Genomic DNA, 17848 nt, shown 5'->3' with positions numbered 1-17848 from the left:
AAGAGTGGGAGGGTGGACATCGTTAAGGAGGCCCGGGAGGCATGCCCTGCTGGGTGAGGGCTGCAGCCGTACCACGTGGGCCTTGCCCAGCTCGTCCTCTGTGTCCTGCAGCGTGAGCCTGTAGGTGTGGAACTCGCTCTGCAGCGCCTCCTGCTTGGTCAGGCACTGCGTGGTCAGTTTCTGCATCAGGCTGGCGTCCGACTCCGCTCGGTTCAGGATGATCGCCAGCTTCTCGTTCTTTTCTTCCTCCTTCACGATGGATTTCTTATAGGCTTCAATCTCGCTGTCGATGGACTTGACTTGATGCTGGTATTCGCTGCCGAAATTGAGAGAGTAAAAGACATCAGTGCACGAGGTGGTACCTCACTCAGGAAGCTCACTGAGCGGAGAGAAATAAATTAGGAAACCGACTTATAATAGTAGCCAAATCTTGACTGCTATTTTCTAATATATTAATAGAACTATTACCTATTTCAAGCCTAAGCTAAAACTCTTTTAATATTATGATTATGGGAGAAGGAAGGGGAAGGAAGCTAATGCCTGGACTTGGGTGCTGTGCTGGGGGGTTGTCACCTGCCCATCCTCTGTAGTCACAACAATAATCCCGGAAAGGAAATGTTGTTATTCCAGTTTTATCAATGTGAATGCTGACGCTCAGAGCACTTGAGAAGCTTGCTCACGGCCACAGTAATGGTGTGGCTGCGAGAAACCCTTGGTGGGTGTCACTTCAAATTCTATTATTTTCCTTCAGCGTCCTGGCCATGGAAATACCTATAATTAATGTCGAGTTAAAAATACAGATACTGGGGGCCGGCCCAGGGGAATAGTGGTTAAGTTCGTGCCCTCTGCTTTGGTGGCTCGGGGTTCGCAGGTTTGAATCCTGGGCGCGGACATACGCACTGCTCGTCAAGCCATGTGAGGTGGCGTCCCACATATAAAATAGAGGAAGATGGGCACAGAAGTTAGCTCAGAGCTAATCTTCCTCAGCAAAAAGAGGAGGACTGGCAACAGATGTTAACTCAGAGCCAATCTTCTTCACCAAAAAAAAAAACAGAAACAAAAACAAAAACCAGATACTGGATAATGGAATTTGAATTTTTGTGTGTGTGTGAGACATCTTTTCCCTTCATTCTGAGCTGTCCTGCTGTAACTCAAACATGCCTTATAGTACCTTATCCCTTGAATAAGTTGTTATTCAAAAATTCAAAAAGTGCTTTCTTCTTGAACTAGAATAATACCTTCCATATTTTTCTCACATCTATTCTCAAGCCTTCAATTATCTTTTCCCAGCAACTTGTTACTATCTCTTAAATGTCTTTCCAGATATATTTCACACGTATGTAAGCATTATGCTTGTGTGTGTATATGTACTTCTCTCCACTTAAAAAATTACAAGTGGTAGTACTATTCTGCACCTTACTTTTTCTTGTGCTATATCTGAGTGATGTTCAATATCAGTGGACACAGAAATCTCCTTAATTCTTTTCAATGACCAGACAGTATTCTAAATGATGAACGTGCCATAATTTAATCATCCTCATTGATACACATTTAGGCTTTTTCCAGTTTTCTGGTGTTTTTCTAATTTCACCAGTGTAGCAATAAACATCTGTACACATAAAAAAAAAGATACTGGAGAGATATGCCATATCCATTCGGCAGCAGATGCACTATTGCTAAGGTGTCAATTCTTCCCAAACAGACCAGTAAACTCAATGCGTTTCCAACCACGATCCCAGTAGGCATTTTTCCCCCCCAGAAATTGACAAGTTAATTCTAAAATTTAAATGGAAATTTAAAGGACCTAGAATTGCCAAAATAATTTTGTAAAAGAAGAACAAAGACTCCCACTATCTGATTTTAAGACCTTCTATAAAGCTGTAGTTATCAAGACAATGTGGCATTGGTGAAAGAAAAGACAAACAGATCAGCGGAATAGAACAGAGTCCACAAACAGCCACACACCAACACATGCACGTACGGCTGATTCCTTCCTGACAAAGGTGCCACAGTATTCCATGGAGAAAGGATGATCTTTTCAACAGTGGTGCCAGGCAACTGGAGAGAGATGTGCAAAAAAGACTGAACCTGGACCTCACACCATAACAAAAAATAACTTGAAATGGGTCATATACCTAAATGGAAGTGCTAAAATGATAAAACTTTAGCAGAAAACAGGAGAAAATCTTTGTGACCAGGTTAGGGTCAGGCAAAGATTTCTTGAGAGGCCATAAAAAGCATGAACTATGGAAGAAAAAAAAATGAATAAATTGGACTTCATCAAAATTTAAAACTTCTGCTCTTCAAAAGACACTGCTGAGAGAATGAAAAGACAAGCCAGACATGGAGAAAAATATTTTCAAAATACACATCTGGTAAAGGATTTGTATCCAGAATATACGAGAACTGTTATAACTCAGTAATAAGATAAACCACTCAATTTATTTATTTATTTTATTTTATTTTTAAATAATTTTATTTATTTATTTTTCCCCCAAAGCTCCAGTAGATAGTTGTACGTCATAGCTGCACATCCTTCTAGTTGCTGTTATGTGGGACGCGGCCTCAGCATGGCCGGAGAAGTGGTGCGTCGGTGCGTGCTGGGATCCGAACCCAGGCCACCAGTAGCGGAGTGCGCGCACTTAACCGCTAAGCCACGGGGCCAAACCACTCAATTTAAAAATGATCAGAAGACTCTTTAGCAGAGAAGATACATGGATGATAAACAAGCACATGAAAAGATGCTCACCATCATTAGTCATTAGGGAAATGCAAATTAAAACCTCAATGTGACACCATGACATATCTACTAATGGCTGAGTTTAATGGCTAAAATTAAAATCACGACACTATTAAGTGTTGGGGAGGATGGGAGTCACTGGGAATCTCGGACACTGCTGGTGGGAATGGAAAATGGAACAACTCGCCTTGGAGAACACTTTGGCAGTTTGTTAAAAAGTAAAATATACACTGACCAGCAATCTCCATGCCTAGGTGTTTACCCAGGAGAAATGGAAACAAATGTCCACACTAAGACCTGTCCAGAATGTCACAGCAGCTTTATGCATGATATCCCCAAACCGGAAACAACCACAAGTCCATCAACTGGGGCAGATAAATATGGTCTGATGTATCCATGTGACGGAATACTATTCAGCAACAAGAAGGAACCAAGTGCCGATCTTGCAGCATCAGGAGGACTCTCAGAGCACTATGCTCAGTGAGAGCAGCCAGATGAGAAGAGCTACACACTGCATGATTCCACTTATGTGACGTTCTGGAAATGACAAAACTCTAGGGACAGAAAGCAGACCAGTGTTTGCTGGGGGCTGGAGCTGGGAGAGCTGCTGACCCCGGGATGAAGGAATGCCTGACATCTTGATGTACGTGGTCAGTCTTCTGTCCATTTGCCAGAACTCACTGTACTGTGCACTCAAAAAGGATAACTTTTGTACATAAATTATCCTCAATAAACCCGACTTTAAAAAGTTACTCATTTTCTTTTTTAGGAAGTAGCAGCCTCATAAACGTCTCAAATTTGACAATGAAAATAAGACGCCCAATTTAAAAAGACAGAGTTACAAACTGTAAGACAGAAGTGTGAACACTCGGCAAAACATATACACGGGGGAAAGAGACACCTGCAAGTGCCCAAAATGCTAATAAATTGTCATTGTCACAAAAGGAGAAAGACAGTGGTATTCTTAAACCATTTTCTCTGTTTTTCAAATTTCTTGTAATGTGATTATTTACCCTTGCTAAAAATTATTTTTAAAAAAACACACTTTAAAAACTTCCTTGAAGGGGCCGGCCCGGTGGCGCAAGCGGTTAAGTGCGCGCGCTCCGCTGCGGCGGCCCGGGGTTCGCTGGTTCGGATCCCGGGCGCGCACCGAAGTACTGCTTGGTAAGCCATGCTGTGGCGGCGTCCCATATAAAGTGGAGGAAGATAGGCACCGATGTTAGCCCAGGGCCGTCTTCCTCAGCAAAAAAAGAGGAGGATTGGCGGATGTTAGCTCAGGGCTGATCTCCTCACAAAAAAAAAAAAAAAAAAAAAAAAAAAAAAAAAAAACTTCCTTGAATAATAGATACCCATAGAGAATAAAGGAAACAGACAATTGGTAGAACTGAGAATCTGGCCCAGGCGCTGGGCCTGATCAATTTGAGGACTGAGAGGGAGCCTGTTACGGGATCTCCAGGACACACAGCGATAGGTCAACAACCCGCAGAGTGGCCCGTCTGCCCCATGGGTTTCCTGTCGGCAGATAAGACCAAGGCAGATAGAGCCGACCCCGTGGCTTAGTGGTTAAGTGCACGCGCTCCGCTACTGGCGGCCCGGGTTCGGATCCCGGGCGTGCACCGACGCACCGCCTCTCTGGCCATGCTGGGGCCGTGTCCCACATACAGCAACTAGAAGGATGTGCAGCTATGACATGCAACTATCTACTGGGGCTTTGGGGGAGAAAAAGGAGGAAGATTGGCAATAGATGTTAGCTCAGAGCCGGTCTTCCTCAGCAAAAAAAAGAGGAGGATTAGCACGGATGTTAGCTCAGGGCTGATCTTCCTCACAAAAAAACAAAACAAAACAACAACAACAACAACAAAAAGACAAAGGCAGATAACAGGGTGCAAGAGGGCCTGTTCGTGGCCTTATCCCTAACGGAGTGTAAGTTCTAGTTCGGGTACCCCCCCCCCCCCCAGTTAAGCCCAGTGCAGTCTTTGTGTTTTCTGGCTTGTCTGGAGAAGTTTCACAAGAAAATGACCCGTTTCCTTTGAATGCATGACTTTCAGTGTTTGCTGCAGTCTCAATGACGAATATTCACCTGTGGTTGGGACCCACTTTTGTGTGACTTTGTCACTAATATTGCAAAGATTCGACAGGTAGCTGCTATCTTTAAAGCGCCAGTGTGGTGGGGACCAGCCTGGCTGGCTTCACCCAGGGCTGCCGGGTCCAATCAATGGGATGTGCCCTCCAGCCTCGGGGAGCTCGGTGGAGGGACAGCCATTCTGCCTCCCTGAGTGGGAGGGAGGGACAGGACATGACGAGTCGTTAGAGCAATCCCCAAGGCCCATGCCCTGTGTCCGGGGACACATTTTTAACCAGGTGCTCTTTGTGGTCACACTGTGGCCCTGGTCTCCAGGGTTGCAGGTGTCCATGGGTGTAGGCGATGTTGGCAGTGATGGGGCGCTGCCCACCAGACCCCAAGCCCGAGGGAGGCCCACTGTGGTTGCCGTGGCAGTGTCCACATCCAGCTCAGCCCACACTGCCTTCCACTCCTCCCTCTTCTTCTGCAAACGCGGGCAACGACAGAGCTGCCCTCCGAGGGTCTGCGGGGCCAGGCCACACCAAGCTGAGCATGGCCTGTCACAATGGAAAAATGCAATTGGATCAGGGGCTACCACTGCCTTGCTCTGGATTCCACGTCTGACCCTGTTCAAGGCCGAGCAGAAGAAAGGACCGAGGCTCTCCCACGGTGACTGTCAACCCTCACCCTGCTCTCCCTTGCTCTGGCTGGCGGACCGTCCTCACACTCCATGCTGAAGGGAACTGCCCACAAGAGCCGTCTCTGCCACTGTTAGGATTCAGGGAGAAGGAAGCCAAAAGATGGGAGGCCAACCCTTCAGCTTTCTTGTGTCGGCACTCTGGACCAATTTAACCGAAGCGGAACTGCATGTGTCAAGTTTCCCCTGTATTTTTATGTCAGTGTGCAATGCCCCTGCGAAACAGAGAAGACAGAAGAAAAAGCTGACAAGAAACGCACAGGCTTTCAGCTAAACTTGCAGCTTATGTATGAGACACGTGGGGGCAATATTATCGTGCTCCCCTCCACCCAAAGAATGGGGAGGTCAGATTGTCTTCTCAGAGTTAAATTGTGGAACTGACATTAGATGAAGAAACATAAAGAGAATGAAAAAGAGAAAGTACAAGATTTGGCTGGAACCTAATTGAGGACATGGAGTTATCTGGAAAAATCACATGAGCATCAAGGGTAGGTGACGGAAAAGGCCACACGGTGACGGAGGATGCCCAAGTGGCACAAGGCAAGCGCCCTGGGAGGGCTGCGGGGCACCTGCCCCTGCGTGGCCACCTGGCAGCCGGGGCAACGGGCAGGAGGCAGGCGGCCTGGTGCCTCATCGTTTCTGCCGCTCAGCCGTTCCCTGAGCAGTGGTCCTGTGTCATTCCCACAGACAAGCATCTGCTAGTCTGAGGATCGCGAACCGGGTCCTTTGGCGCTTACATTTCATGGTGGACATGAGTCAACTGGCATTCTCGTTTGTATGTCAGCCTCTGGCGAGTATTTACCAGACGCATGCTCGACATGATGGCAAAACCCGGCTTCAGAGCCTGCGGGGCCTGGTCCACGGGGACCCCACACTGCCCAGAGAGCTGCCAGGCACTGGCCTCATGTCCAACTTCCTAAGCATCAACCAAGAACATCACCATTTTCGCCCATTTTTTAAAGTAGTCTACACACTTGAACATCAATGAATTGGTATTGGGTGTTTAGTTCAGGCGCTGAACTGGCCTGGAAGTCATCAGCAATGCAACCTTTTATTTTTGCAATGCCCTGACCTTCTGTTAAACAGGCTCAGACTTCCTTCTTCAAACCTCTCTGGGTGAAGACAGCACATCCCTACAATTATAATGCACATCTCCCAGTCTCCTGTGCAGTCACCATGCTGTAAAGCGGGCCTCACTCCTCTGCGGCTGACGTGTGGAGTTGCGGGAAGCACAGCTGAGCCACAACCAGAGCTCTATCACCTGTTGTTAGGGGGACATGTGTGTGTGTGTGTGTGTGTGTGTGTGTGTGTGTGTGTGTGTATTTTGCTAAAATATTCACTGAACATTCCATGCATGCATATTTTAAAAACATGATATCATTTTTCTCATCAGTCAGGTTGGCACGATCCAAAAGTGTGGTAACATGCTGAGTTGTCACGGGACTTTGGAACACCGCTGGTGTGACTGTCACAGCCTTATTGGGAAATAAATGCCAGACCAGCGCACGTGCACACCCTGGACCCAGAGCTTCCTGGCTTGATAGGGAATATAATATAATTATATACATAATATAAAACATAATAACCCTGGACATGGTATGTATGGCAACAGTGCAATAGAGAAGGAGTGTGAATGACCTGAACGCCCCTGTGGGAACCTGCCCTCCAGAATCGGCCCAACGGCACATTATGCAGTGGAAAAAGAAGACGTGAATGGTCTTTGTCTTTTGATTTGGAAAGATCTTCAGGACATGTTGTTGAATGAAAAAAGCAAGACACAGAACAGTGTATACAGCATGCTACCTCAATGCAACAGAGAAAACGAAGAGCATGGATACCTGTGTTTTCTTATGACTGCACAGAATGTCTAGAGAAGGAAACCCAGGAAACCAGGAGCATTGTTTGTGGGAAGGGACACTGGGCGATGCAGGATGGGGGAGGGAGGGAGACCTACAAAGACCAAGTGGCCATATTATCTATCCAAAAGATGAAATTTAAGAAAAAAGAAAAAGGAGGGTGGCCAAGCCACGTCTCCGGAGACACGCAGAAATAGCCTGGGGACTAGGCTAGGAGGAGTTGGCGGGGACACTCTGGGTTAGTCCTGGAGACACAGGAGCAGGAGGGTCCTGGAGGTGGTGCCTGTCCCCCAGGGTCCCTGCGGGGGAACACAGGCCACGAGAACCTCAGCCCTGACCTGACACACTGTCCACGTCGGGCAGAAGGAGAAGCTGCCGAGCTGGCCAAGGTCTCTCCCGCACCACACACTCTGGAGCACAGGGAGGGCAGGGCAGTGCAGGGAGAAGCCCAAGTGTCCCCCTCCCAGCCCCCCCGCAGCCGGCCAAGGTCTCTCCTGCACCACACACTCTGGAGCACAGCGAGGGCAGGGCAGCGCAGGGAGAAGCCTAAGTGTCCCCCTCCCAGCCGCCCCTGCAGCCGGCCAAGGTCTCTCCCGCACCACACACTCTGGAGCACAGCGAGGGCAGGGCAGTGCAGGGAGAAGCCTAAGTGTCCCCCTCCTAGCTGCCCCGCAGCCGACCCTGGCTCCTCTACTTGCGTATTTAAAGGGAAAGCAGATCTTCAGCCAGAATTTACCTGGACAATTCCACAATTCCCCCTTTGGCTTTATATTGTCGACTCAGGGAGGTGAAGGAAACGAGTACTTTTTTTGTGTGTGGGTGAGGAAGCTTGGCCCTGAGCTAAGCTCTGTGCCCGTCTTCCTCTTTTTTGTATTTGGGACGCCGCCACAGCATGGCTTGATGAGCCGTGTGTAGGTCCCTGCCCGGGATCCGATCCTGCGAACCCTGGGCCTCTGAAGCAGAGCATGTGAACTCAACCACCCCACCACTGGGCCGGCCCCAGGAAATGAGTACTTTTCATCCAGCATTATTCATGTAAATACGTCTTGTTTTAAAAACAATCATATGTGCCTCGGTTTTTTTGTTTGTATGTTTTTTTTTTTTTTTTTTTTGTGAGGAGATCAGCCCTGAGCTAACATCCGCCAATCCTCCTCTTTTTTTGCTGAGGAAGACGGCCCTGGGCTAACATCGGTGCCCATCTTCCTCCACTTTATATGGGACGCCGCCACAGCATGGCTTACCAAGCAGTACTTCGGTGCGCGCCCGGAATCCGAACCAGCGAACCCCGGGCCGCCGCAGCGGAGCGCGCGCACCCAACCGCTTGCGCCACCAGGCCGGCCCCTGTTTGTATGTTTTTTAATCACAGGACCAAGAAGGAAAAGTATCTCCTAGTTGTACGACTACCAGAAACCATGCTATGGGACTGACAAAGCGATTCATTCATTTACTCATTCCCGCATTCAGCAAGGCTGCACCTGCTCTCTGCCAGGCCGTGTGCCGGGCGCCAGAAGTGGAGGCCGAGCTGAAGGCCCCTCCAGAACCCGGGCATCACATCTGGGTCCCGATCACCCTGGCAGCTTGGGGAATTAAGGTGGCACTGTGCCTGGAAGCCCACCCCCCAACCTCTGGCTCAAGCCACACGTCCACCTCTAGAAGTGACGGAGGGGGACAGGAGGAAGGGGCCCCTTCCTTCCCCTTCGAGGGTAGATTAACACAGGATTTTGGTTGGAACTCAGCCCTCGGCAGAACAATCGCGAAGGGATGGAGTTTCTGCACACAGGTGGTGAAACTGAGCATCAAAGGGACACCTTTATCTCCCAAAGATAAATACCGCGCTCTCTCTCTCTCTCTCTCTCTCTCCTTGTTTCTCCTTAATCCTCCCAGGAAATCTGAGTGTGAAAGCTTTGCTGCTCCCGGTGTCATGGAAAGTGTGAAAGCACTTAAGAAACGCTGAGATCTTGGCGAACAATGCGGGAGCTTTCAGGACGGAAGCGGCTGCAGGCTGCAGGGCTGCAGGTGCACCCTTTGTGCTCCGCGCTCACCTGGGACGAGGGGGGAGTACGTGGTCCACGCCCCCGCCCACCTCTGCACTCCCACACGTCTCACAAGCTCTGGCCTCGCTCACCCAGGTCCTGCCTGTCCCCTGAGCCACCCAGCCCCCACCACTGCGGCACACCAGAAGGGTGGGAGAGGCCCGTCCTGGATGCCCACACCTGAACGCCTCCTGGATGGTCCTGTGAGCCTCGTCACGATGCTTCATACCCACCAGGCTGGTGGCCCACTGCTGCAGGATGCACTTTTTCTCCATGTTGATGGCGTCTATTTCCGTGCAGGCCTGCAGTGGAGAGTCGGGGTTACGTGCACGTTGGTCTTGTTTTATTTTGCTCAAAGCCCCAAAAGAACGTGGGAGAGCCCCGACTTTCCCAAATCAGCTCCTTCCCTACGGGACCCTTGCTCTTCTTTATCGTGCACCAGCTAAAGGATAACCATGAAACCAAACACAGCTCTAAAGACTCCTGGCACACCCGTCTGTGCCTTTGCTCAGGGTCCCATGGTGCTTGGTGCCCAGGGAGCGAGGAGAAGGCGGCTGGCTGATGCCCCCCGCCAGACCCCAAACGCAGGGGTGAGCCGAGGTCGTCGATTCTCAGGATGACTCCCATCCACAGATGGCAGTTTCAGGTCACACAGTATGGGTGCAGCCTTGGTGCCCGGCACCCCTTCCTTTAAGGAGCCTATGCTGGACGGAGGACATTTGTCTGGAGACTGACGTGGCTGGATGTGAGCATCCGCTTGAGAGAAGCAGGGCCTACCTAGACTGGGGATGAGGAGGCAGAGCTGGACGGGCAGGAGGGTGGGGTGGACAACATGTTTCAGAGGTGGGGACAGGATGAGCTGAGGCTGGATGTCCCAGAACGCAGTGGCGGCGGTGGGGACCAACTAGGATAAGGGCATGGGCCCATGTGGAGAGGGGCTTGAAATTAGGTGGAAGGATCAGGAATTTACTCCAAAGGCAAGGAGGGTTTATTTATGTTTGGGGTGCAGGGTAAGGACTGGCTACCCGGGCTGAGAGCTCAGCATTAGGCAGGCCACCTCGCCTCCCTGTCCCCAGTGTCCTTGGCTGTGACATGGATAAGAGTAACAGTACCACATCCTGGGGCTGTGGGATCAAATGAAGTGACGCCTGTATGCCTAGCGCGTTCTTAGCTCCGTCACACTTGCTGTTTTGAGTGGCACTCAGAAAGTCCTGACGGATCATTCCCAATGGAATCACTGCACTGTTAGCGAGCCGGCAGAGAGCTGAATTACAGGAGGGGCACCAAGAGGGGGCTCGGCTGAGACCGGCATTATGTCACGAGCACCTTCATGTCGATGCGGAGTCCCAGAAATGCCTGCTCACGGTGACGCTCCAGACACGCTTGGTAGATGCTGGAGGGCGTCAGAGAGGACTCGAACACCCACAGGGATGATAAGAGGGTAGCACTGGGCGTGAAGGAAGCGTCCCCCCTGGGGACACCACTCTCAACTGTGAGGGTTATATCATCTATTCATCACTACTATAGAGCATAAAATGCATGAATTAATTGTACTACAATTAGTGAGACATTTCCATATTTGAGTAAGTTGTTAACTGAAGAGGCTGCTGTGTGCCGTGGAGCAGGCTGAGCACTGCCCAAAAGTTCCTGGCCAAGGCAGCAGGCACCAAAACCCACTGGTCCCCTCCCCAGGCTGGGCTGTGTGGGGCCGTGCCAGCCAGAGGCGGGCACCTCCCCATGGTGCTCCCCGAGGCTGCCAGAAAAGGGCTTGCTGACCAAAGTGCAGGCTGAGATCAAAGATCAGGGCAGAATTCAGTCTTTATATGTTTTAAACACCCTCCTCATTAACAAAAAATAAGTGATCATTCTATGCAAATCAGAATATGCAAATAAGCAAAAAGAAAATAAATTAACAATAATCCCTTAACTTAGAGTTAACCATTTCTAACAGCCCGGTATTATCTTCCTCTGCGTGTGTGTGAATGTGTACGGAATCATACTCTAAATGTTGTTTTGTAACCTAGAGTTAAAAATTAGCATATCATGAATGGGTTTCCACATCAGCAAGCATCTACTTTGTCGCGGGATAGTCTTCCACCACACGGATGTAGCCTAAGGTCTTTACCCAATGCCCTCTGCCTGGGACTCTTCTTTACTATTACACACAACACTGTGTTCCCAGTGACTCTCTATCCATTTTGTTTGTGCAGTTTTCAACGTACAAAATTTTACTTGCATGCATCTTTAGTAGTTTCCTTGGAATGAAGTCCAAGCAGTGATATTTTGGGAGAGGGTAGGGGAGTTTCCTCCCCCATACGAATTACAATATTGTCTTTGGATAAAGAATTGATCAAGACCAATCTGCATTTTCACTACCAGCATGGGAGGCCCATTCCCTCTGCCTTTTTTCATCTTTGCCAACGCGGTGGGAGAACTCCCAGTCGTGCACTTCTCTATCATCGGTTCCTCATTTGTTCATTCTAGAACGTCTAGGGTGCACTGCCATGGGCCACATGCAGTTCTGAGCGTGGGAATGCAAAATGAACAACCATGGGGCGAGCCGCCCCCCCCACCCCCGCCCCGGTGGAGACACACCGAGGGAGAGGTGGAAGGCACAAGAGGACGTAACAGAAGAAAACTTGACAGCATCGTGTACACGATCAGCGTACAGTCGAAACGTGTATGGATCTTTCTCATTGATTTTCAACACCTCTTCACACCACCAAACTCCCTCATAGTTGAAAGCCTCTCTTTCCTGGTGTGTCTCCTGTCTTTTCATCTTGTTGATGGCGTCCTTAACCTGCAGAAGCTCTGGTTGGAGTGGTCCACCTTCTCATCTTTTCCTTTAAAGTGTCTGCCTCAGGTGTTATGCTTAGAAAGGCCTCTCCAACCCAGGATTTTAGAAATATTTTTCTTTTATTTTCTTCGGTACATTTGCCCCATTTAAATACTTGATCCCATATGGAATTTATTTTAGTGTGTGGTATGAGAAAAATATTTAATTTTTTTCCCCAAATGATTAACCAAATGTCCCAACATCATTGGACACATAATTCACTTGTTCTCCACTAATTTATAATCTGCTATATTTTTATATAAACGTCTGCTTGTTTCTGGCTCTGTCACAGGCTCCCCTGGCCTACCCGGATTCCAGTAACACATACTTTTAGCCTCTAGGGCCTTCCAGTATATTTTCACATTTGGGAGGGCGTGCTGGGGTGACCCACCACCCTGGTTTGCCCAGGCCTCTCCCGGTTTCAGCAGGGAAAGTCCCACGCCTCAGGAAAGCCCTCGGTTCCAAGCAAACTGGGACAGCGGATCACCCTTCGTGAACCTTCCCTTCCAAAACAAGTCTTGGCTAGTCTTCTGAATTTATTTTCAGATAAACTTAAGAATTGCTTTGCTAACTAAAAAAACTGTTTTTTGTTTTTTTGAGATTCTGATTAGAACACATTCTAGATTATAACAATTTCACAGGTTGGAGGGCCTTGGCAGCTTTCCCATATGGACCCAGATGTGTTTGTCCATTCATCCAAGCCCTTTTTCCGTTCCTTCAGTAACAGTGCATTGTTTTCCTCATCTCCTCCTGCCTACATGAACGCAGATGGTGATTCACAGATTTTTTAAAACGTCACAGCAACTTTGATTTCTAGTGTCTGCCACTGATTTTGTGCTGCATTGCGCTCATCTCCTCCCTTACTCCACATGGAGTGGGGATGTGGGCACTGCCCAGGGGTGCTGGCTGCTCACGGGCTGAGAATCGTTAGAGAGACGTTGGCCCCCCTGGAAGAGGCCCACTGTCACTAAAGAGCTTGCTGAGGATCTGCCAGCAAGCAGAACAGAACGTCGGAACTCCTGGGAGGCCTTTCGGCCTATCATTGGCTACAGTAGGAATAAAAATACTGGCCATCACTTAGTCGGTATCTTCTGCGTGCCCACCATGGGTCAGCCAGATGCTCTGAGATGCTAATGGAGAGGCACAGCTGTGCAGCCAGCTTGCCGGCTAATTGGGGGCTTAGCTATTCACTCAAGAAGCACGTGGGCACTGTCTGGGCGCCATGTGGTGGGTGCTAAATGGGTGTTTCTGTGTTTCTATATGAGCCCTGCTGGTGTCCCTCTTACCTCGCTCACTGCTTTCCTGAGAATCCGGGTGTCCTCGGCCTGGGCACAGTACTGAGCCTCAAACAGGGCGATTTGTTCTTCCAGCTGGTTGGCTCGGGTGGTGAGCTGGTCCACGTTCAGATCCTGGAAAACAAAATGACACGTCGGCACCTCAAGGACAATTCTCCACCAACCGCTGACCCAAGTCAGTGACCCCAGGACTGGCCACGGCCTCTCCGGACTGCAGTATTCACACAAGAGGCAAAACTAGGTGCCTTCTGGACAATCAAAAGTTTAGCGATAGTTAAATGTGGGCCAGATGTGCAGAATACCTGCTTCTTCTTCTCCGTCTCGGCTCTCATCTGCTCCACTGTGGACTTCTTCACAACTTGCTTCATCACGAGGATGTCATCGCGCACGTCCTGGTTGATGTTCTGCACGTAGAAGAGATGCAGGGCCAGGTTCTCCATCTCGGCTTGCAGAGCTGCCACTGGGGGAGAAAGAGGGGAAGGCTGTGCCATCATCCTACACACGTCTTCATTTGGCCTGACACCCCAGAAGAGATGGGAAACAGCACCCTTCCTGCCATCGTAGGGTGAGACTGGGAAACTGCTTTTAAACTACAAAGACCCAGACTTTGCCATCAAAGACCTTACAATCTAATTGGAGAAACCAAAATATATGTAATCTATGCCCACAAATTGTGACAAGCTGCTCCATTTCCCACCATAGTTGAGATCCTCCCTCTGTCTGTGGACACAATGAAATAGTGTCAGGTTACACAGCTGCCTGTTAATCTTGCAGATTTCCTACCAGTTAGGGGTTAGCAGTCTTGGGTAGAGTCCTAAACCCCTAGGAGGAAACCAGAGCCTGAAGCTCCATGGAAGCCCCTGGCACTGAAATGGCCACGTGGGGCACAAGCCGGAAGGACGAAGGCTGGCCCATGGCCCGGCCAGCAGGGGCAGCACTTTTCACTCCCAACAAGGTGTCAGAGAATGGATTTTTGTCCGTGCGCTCAGAGGAGACCACTCCCTGAGGAACTGACTCCTTTTAACAAAACTCACATGGGACTGATTCATAAAGCTAGAAGTTTATTTACGGGCTAGGCCTCAGTCAGTCACTGCTCATTTGCATAGAGTGGTCCTTTCTCAGTGGATAGATCCGAACAGAAAATCGATTTATAGACCAAAAGGCTGCCGGGGGACGTCGGGTTGGAGGCGGGTGTTCTTGAGGGATATACTCTAAACTCGAAAAAAAAATGTTTTACATCCAAGATGATTGCAAAAATTCGAACACTAGAGAATTCTCTGGCTCCTGGGTGGGTAAGAATTATAGGGGAGGAGAAAGGAGGGGAAGGGGAGAAATGAGGCAGGAGGTCTTGTAGAAAGAGTGGTCTCGGGTGGCCGGGGGTGGGGATTGTATTTGGAGAGTGGGCCTTTAAAGAGGTGAATAAGGTAAAACGGGGTCAGTAGGGTGGGCCCTGATCCACTAGGACTGGTGTCCTCATGGGAAGAGGAGATCAGCACGCAGACACGCACAGAAGGAAGATGGTGTGAGGACACAGGGAGAAGGCGGCTGTCTACAAACCAAGGCGAGAGGCCTCAGGAGGAACCCATCCCGCCGACACCTTGATCTCGGACCTCCAGACTCCAGACTGCGAGAAAACAAAACACCTCTCGTGGGAGCTGCCCAGTCCGTGGCACTTCACATGGCAGCCTGAGCTGGCTATGCAGCCTCCCACCTAAATGTGCGAGAGTGCACGGCCATGCTTCCCTAAGGGCCCTAAGCTCAAGCCCTCTTTTCTTCTTTGCTGGTTGAGTAACTAAAAGTCAAATTTTCACATATTCTCTTTAATTTGCAGTCTTTTAATATTAGTGAAGTTAAATCTACTTTCATAGTTTTAATGACCAGTTGTCTTTTTCCTTCTCCAAATCGCCTGCTCATTTCATGGGCCATACTTCTCCCGGGAGAGTCGTCTTTCACTGATTGGCTTCTAAGAGCTCTTTATGGAATAAAGACAGGGTGGGCAGAATTTAAAAATGGCTCCCATGACCTTTGCCCCCAGTGTTACTCCTGTGATTATGTTACATTACATGGCAAAAGGGAAGTTACCAAGTGGGCCTGACCTAAGCAGGTGAGCCCTTTAAGAGCAGAGTTTTTCTCTGGCTGGTGGCAAAAAAGGAAGTTGGAGAGATTCACAGGGTGAAAGGGATTTGACCAAGGGCAAATTCTCCATTGCTGGCTTGAAGATAGAGGCGCCATATGGCAACGAATGTGGGTGGCCTCCGGGAGCTGAGAGGGACCCCAGCTGACAGTGAGAAAGCAAGACCTCAGTCCTACAACCCCAAGGAGATGAATTTCGCCAACCAAATGAATGCGGAAGTGGATTTTCTCCAGATCTTCCCGAGAGAACTGTCAACCACCACCTGAGTTCAGCTTTGTGCTGCCCCAAGTGGAGCCCCAGTCAGCCACGCTGGACTTCTGACCTAGAGAACTGTGAGCAAATAGATAAATGCGGCTAAAGTCCCTACATTTGTGGTAATTTGTTACCCAGCAATGGAACACTAAAACAGAAGATATGGATGTTGTCACAGATGTTTCAATGTTTTTTTTTTCCCATTTGTGTTTGTCTTTTAACTTTATCACACTTCTTGACAGATAAGTTTTATGTTTTTATATGATCAGACCTGTCTGACTCCTCCTCTCTGGCCTCCGTACTTCATGCCACACTTACAAAGACCTTCCTCATCCCAAGATTATAAAAGAAATGATCTTATCTATTCTTATTAATGCTTCTGTGATTTTCTTAAATCTTTCCTGTACCTGGAACTTGTTTTTTGTATAGTGCGAAATAGGGATCTAGGCATTTATTTCCAGATGGCCAAATGACCAAAAAATATTCAGTGATTTAAAAATTCGACCTGCCCCTTTCTGTAATTTGCAGCAAACAGCTGAATGACCAAGTGACTTTCCTGGAACTCTGCTCTGCTCCATTGCTCTGCTTGTCTGGGTTCCTTCCAGCACCATTCTGTCTTAACCGCTATAGAGTGATATGGTGTTTTGATACCTGATAGGACAATTTTCCTTCATTATCCTTCCTTTTCAAATTTTCTTGGATATTCTCGTGCATTTAGTCTTCCAAGTGAACTTTAAAATCATTTCGTTGAGAATGGAGAGCTTTTCAGGTATTGCTATGGAATAATCTCCAGCACACATTGACAAGTGGAAGAAAGCAAGGAACAGAGCAATCGGTGTACCATGCAGCTGCTTGCGTAAAAAATAGAGGAAATACATATATACACACCCCTTCGTAATTTTGCTTTTATATGCAAAAATATCATTGAAAGAATACACAAGAACCAATGATACTGGGTGCCTCTGTGGAGGGGGCTGGGGGAAGGGGGGAGGCAGGGGACTTTACATTCCTGAGTTCTCGGATTTTAAATGATTACTTTTTGAAAATGAGAAAATAAATAACTATGTTTAATAAATTTAAGTTCACCCAAAACATTCCATTGTGGATTTTAACTGGAATTGCACTGAACTAGTTATTAATTTGGAAAGAAATGATGCTTTTATGTTGTGTCTTTCAGTTCAGTAACACGGGAGCTCCATTTATTTAAACCTGCTTTATGTGTTTTAGCAAAATTTTATTGTTTTTCTTCAGAAAAGCTCACTCACTTCTTGTTAGATTTATTCCTAAGTATTTTATGGTTGCTACAGCCATTATGGACGAGATTTTTTAAAAATTGTAATTCCTAACTGGATATTACTGGTATAGAAGAAAACTGTAGATATGGTATTCAGCTACTTTGCTGATTTCTTACTGTTTCTATTAGCTTTCTTCATCAGTAATCTTGAATCTTGCAGGTAAACAATCATATCATTGGTAGAGAATGAGAATTTCATCATTTCATATCCAAAATCTATACCTCATTTATTTTTCCTGTTTTCTTGCATTGCTGGAACCTCCAAATCAATGCTGACAGTGGCGCTAGCAAGCATCCTCAGCTCTCTCGATTTTAACTGTAATTTCTCCAGTGCTTTCCATGGAGTAAAATTCTCTTGTTAGTTTCTGATCAATACTTACAAAGAACTTTCCTTCTATCATAGTTTAGGATGGACGATGAGTTTTATCAAACACTCATTCAGCCCACCCAGAAAATCTTTTTTCTCTCTCTTTTAACTGATGAATATAATGCATTACATTAGTAGATTTCCTGATTTCAAATTATTCCTGAATTCCAGAAGTAAACCCTTTTTGACTACAGGGTATTTTTCTTTTAATATATTGCTGAACTCAATTTGCTAATATTTAGGATTTTCACCCCTGGTGGGTGGGACTGCTGCACAGTTTTC

The 17848-nt window shown here is 47.9% G+C and overlaps 1 protein-coding gene across 1 annotated transcript in view; it reads right to left on the bottom strand.

The window, feature by feature from the left end:
- Window positions 1-17848, bottom strand: part of CCDC40 (coiled-coil domain containing 40) — a 49183-nt gene that overhangs the window by 18415 nt on the left and 12920 nt on the right. The window contains exons 9-12 of the mRNA XM_058562068.1: window positions 13822-13979; window positions 13511-13633; window positions 9569-9690; window positions 73-316 (exon numbers count right to left, since the gene is read on the bottom strand). Of these exons, the coding sequence (XP_058418051.1) occupies window positions 73-316; window positions 9569-9690; window positions 13511-13633; window positions 13822-13979 (647 nt within the window). The remainder of the gene's footprint in view (window positions 1-72; window positions 317-9568; window positions 9691-13510; window positions 13634-13821; window positions 13980-17848) is intronic.

Source organism: Diceros bicornis, chromosome 18 (genome assembly GCF_020826845.1).
Source record: "Diceros bicornis minor isolate mBicDic1 chromosome 18, mDicBic1.mat.cur, whole genome shotgun sequence".
NCBI classification, from domain to species: domain Eukaryota; kingdom Metazoa; phylum Chordata; class Mammalia; order Perissodactyla; family Rhinocerotidae; genus Diceros; species Diceros bicornis.
This window is presented reverse-complemented; position numbering and strand designations above follow the sequence as displayed.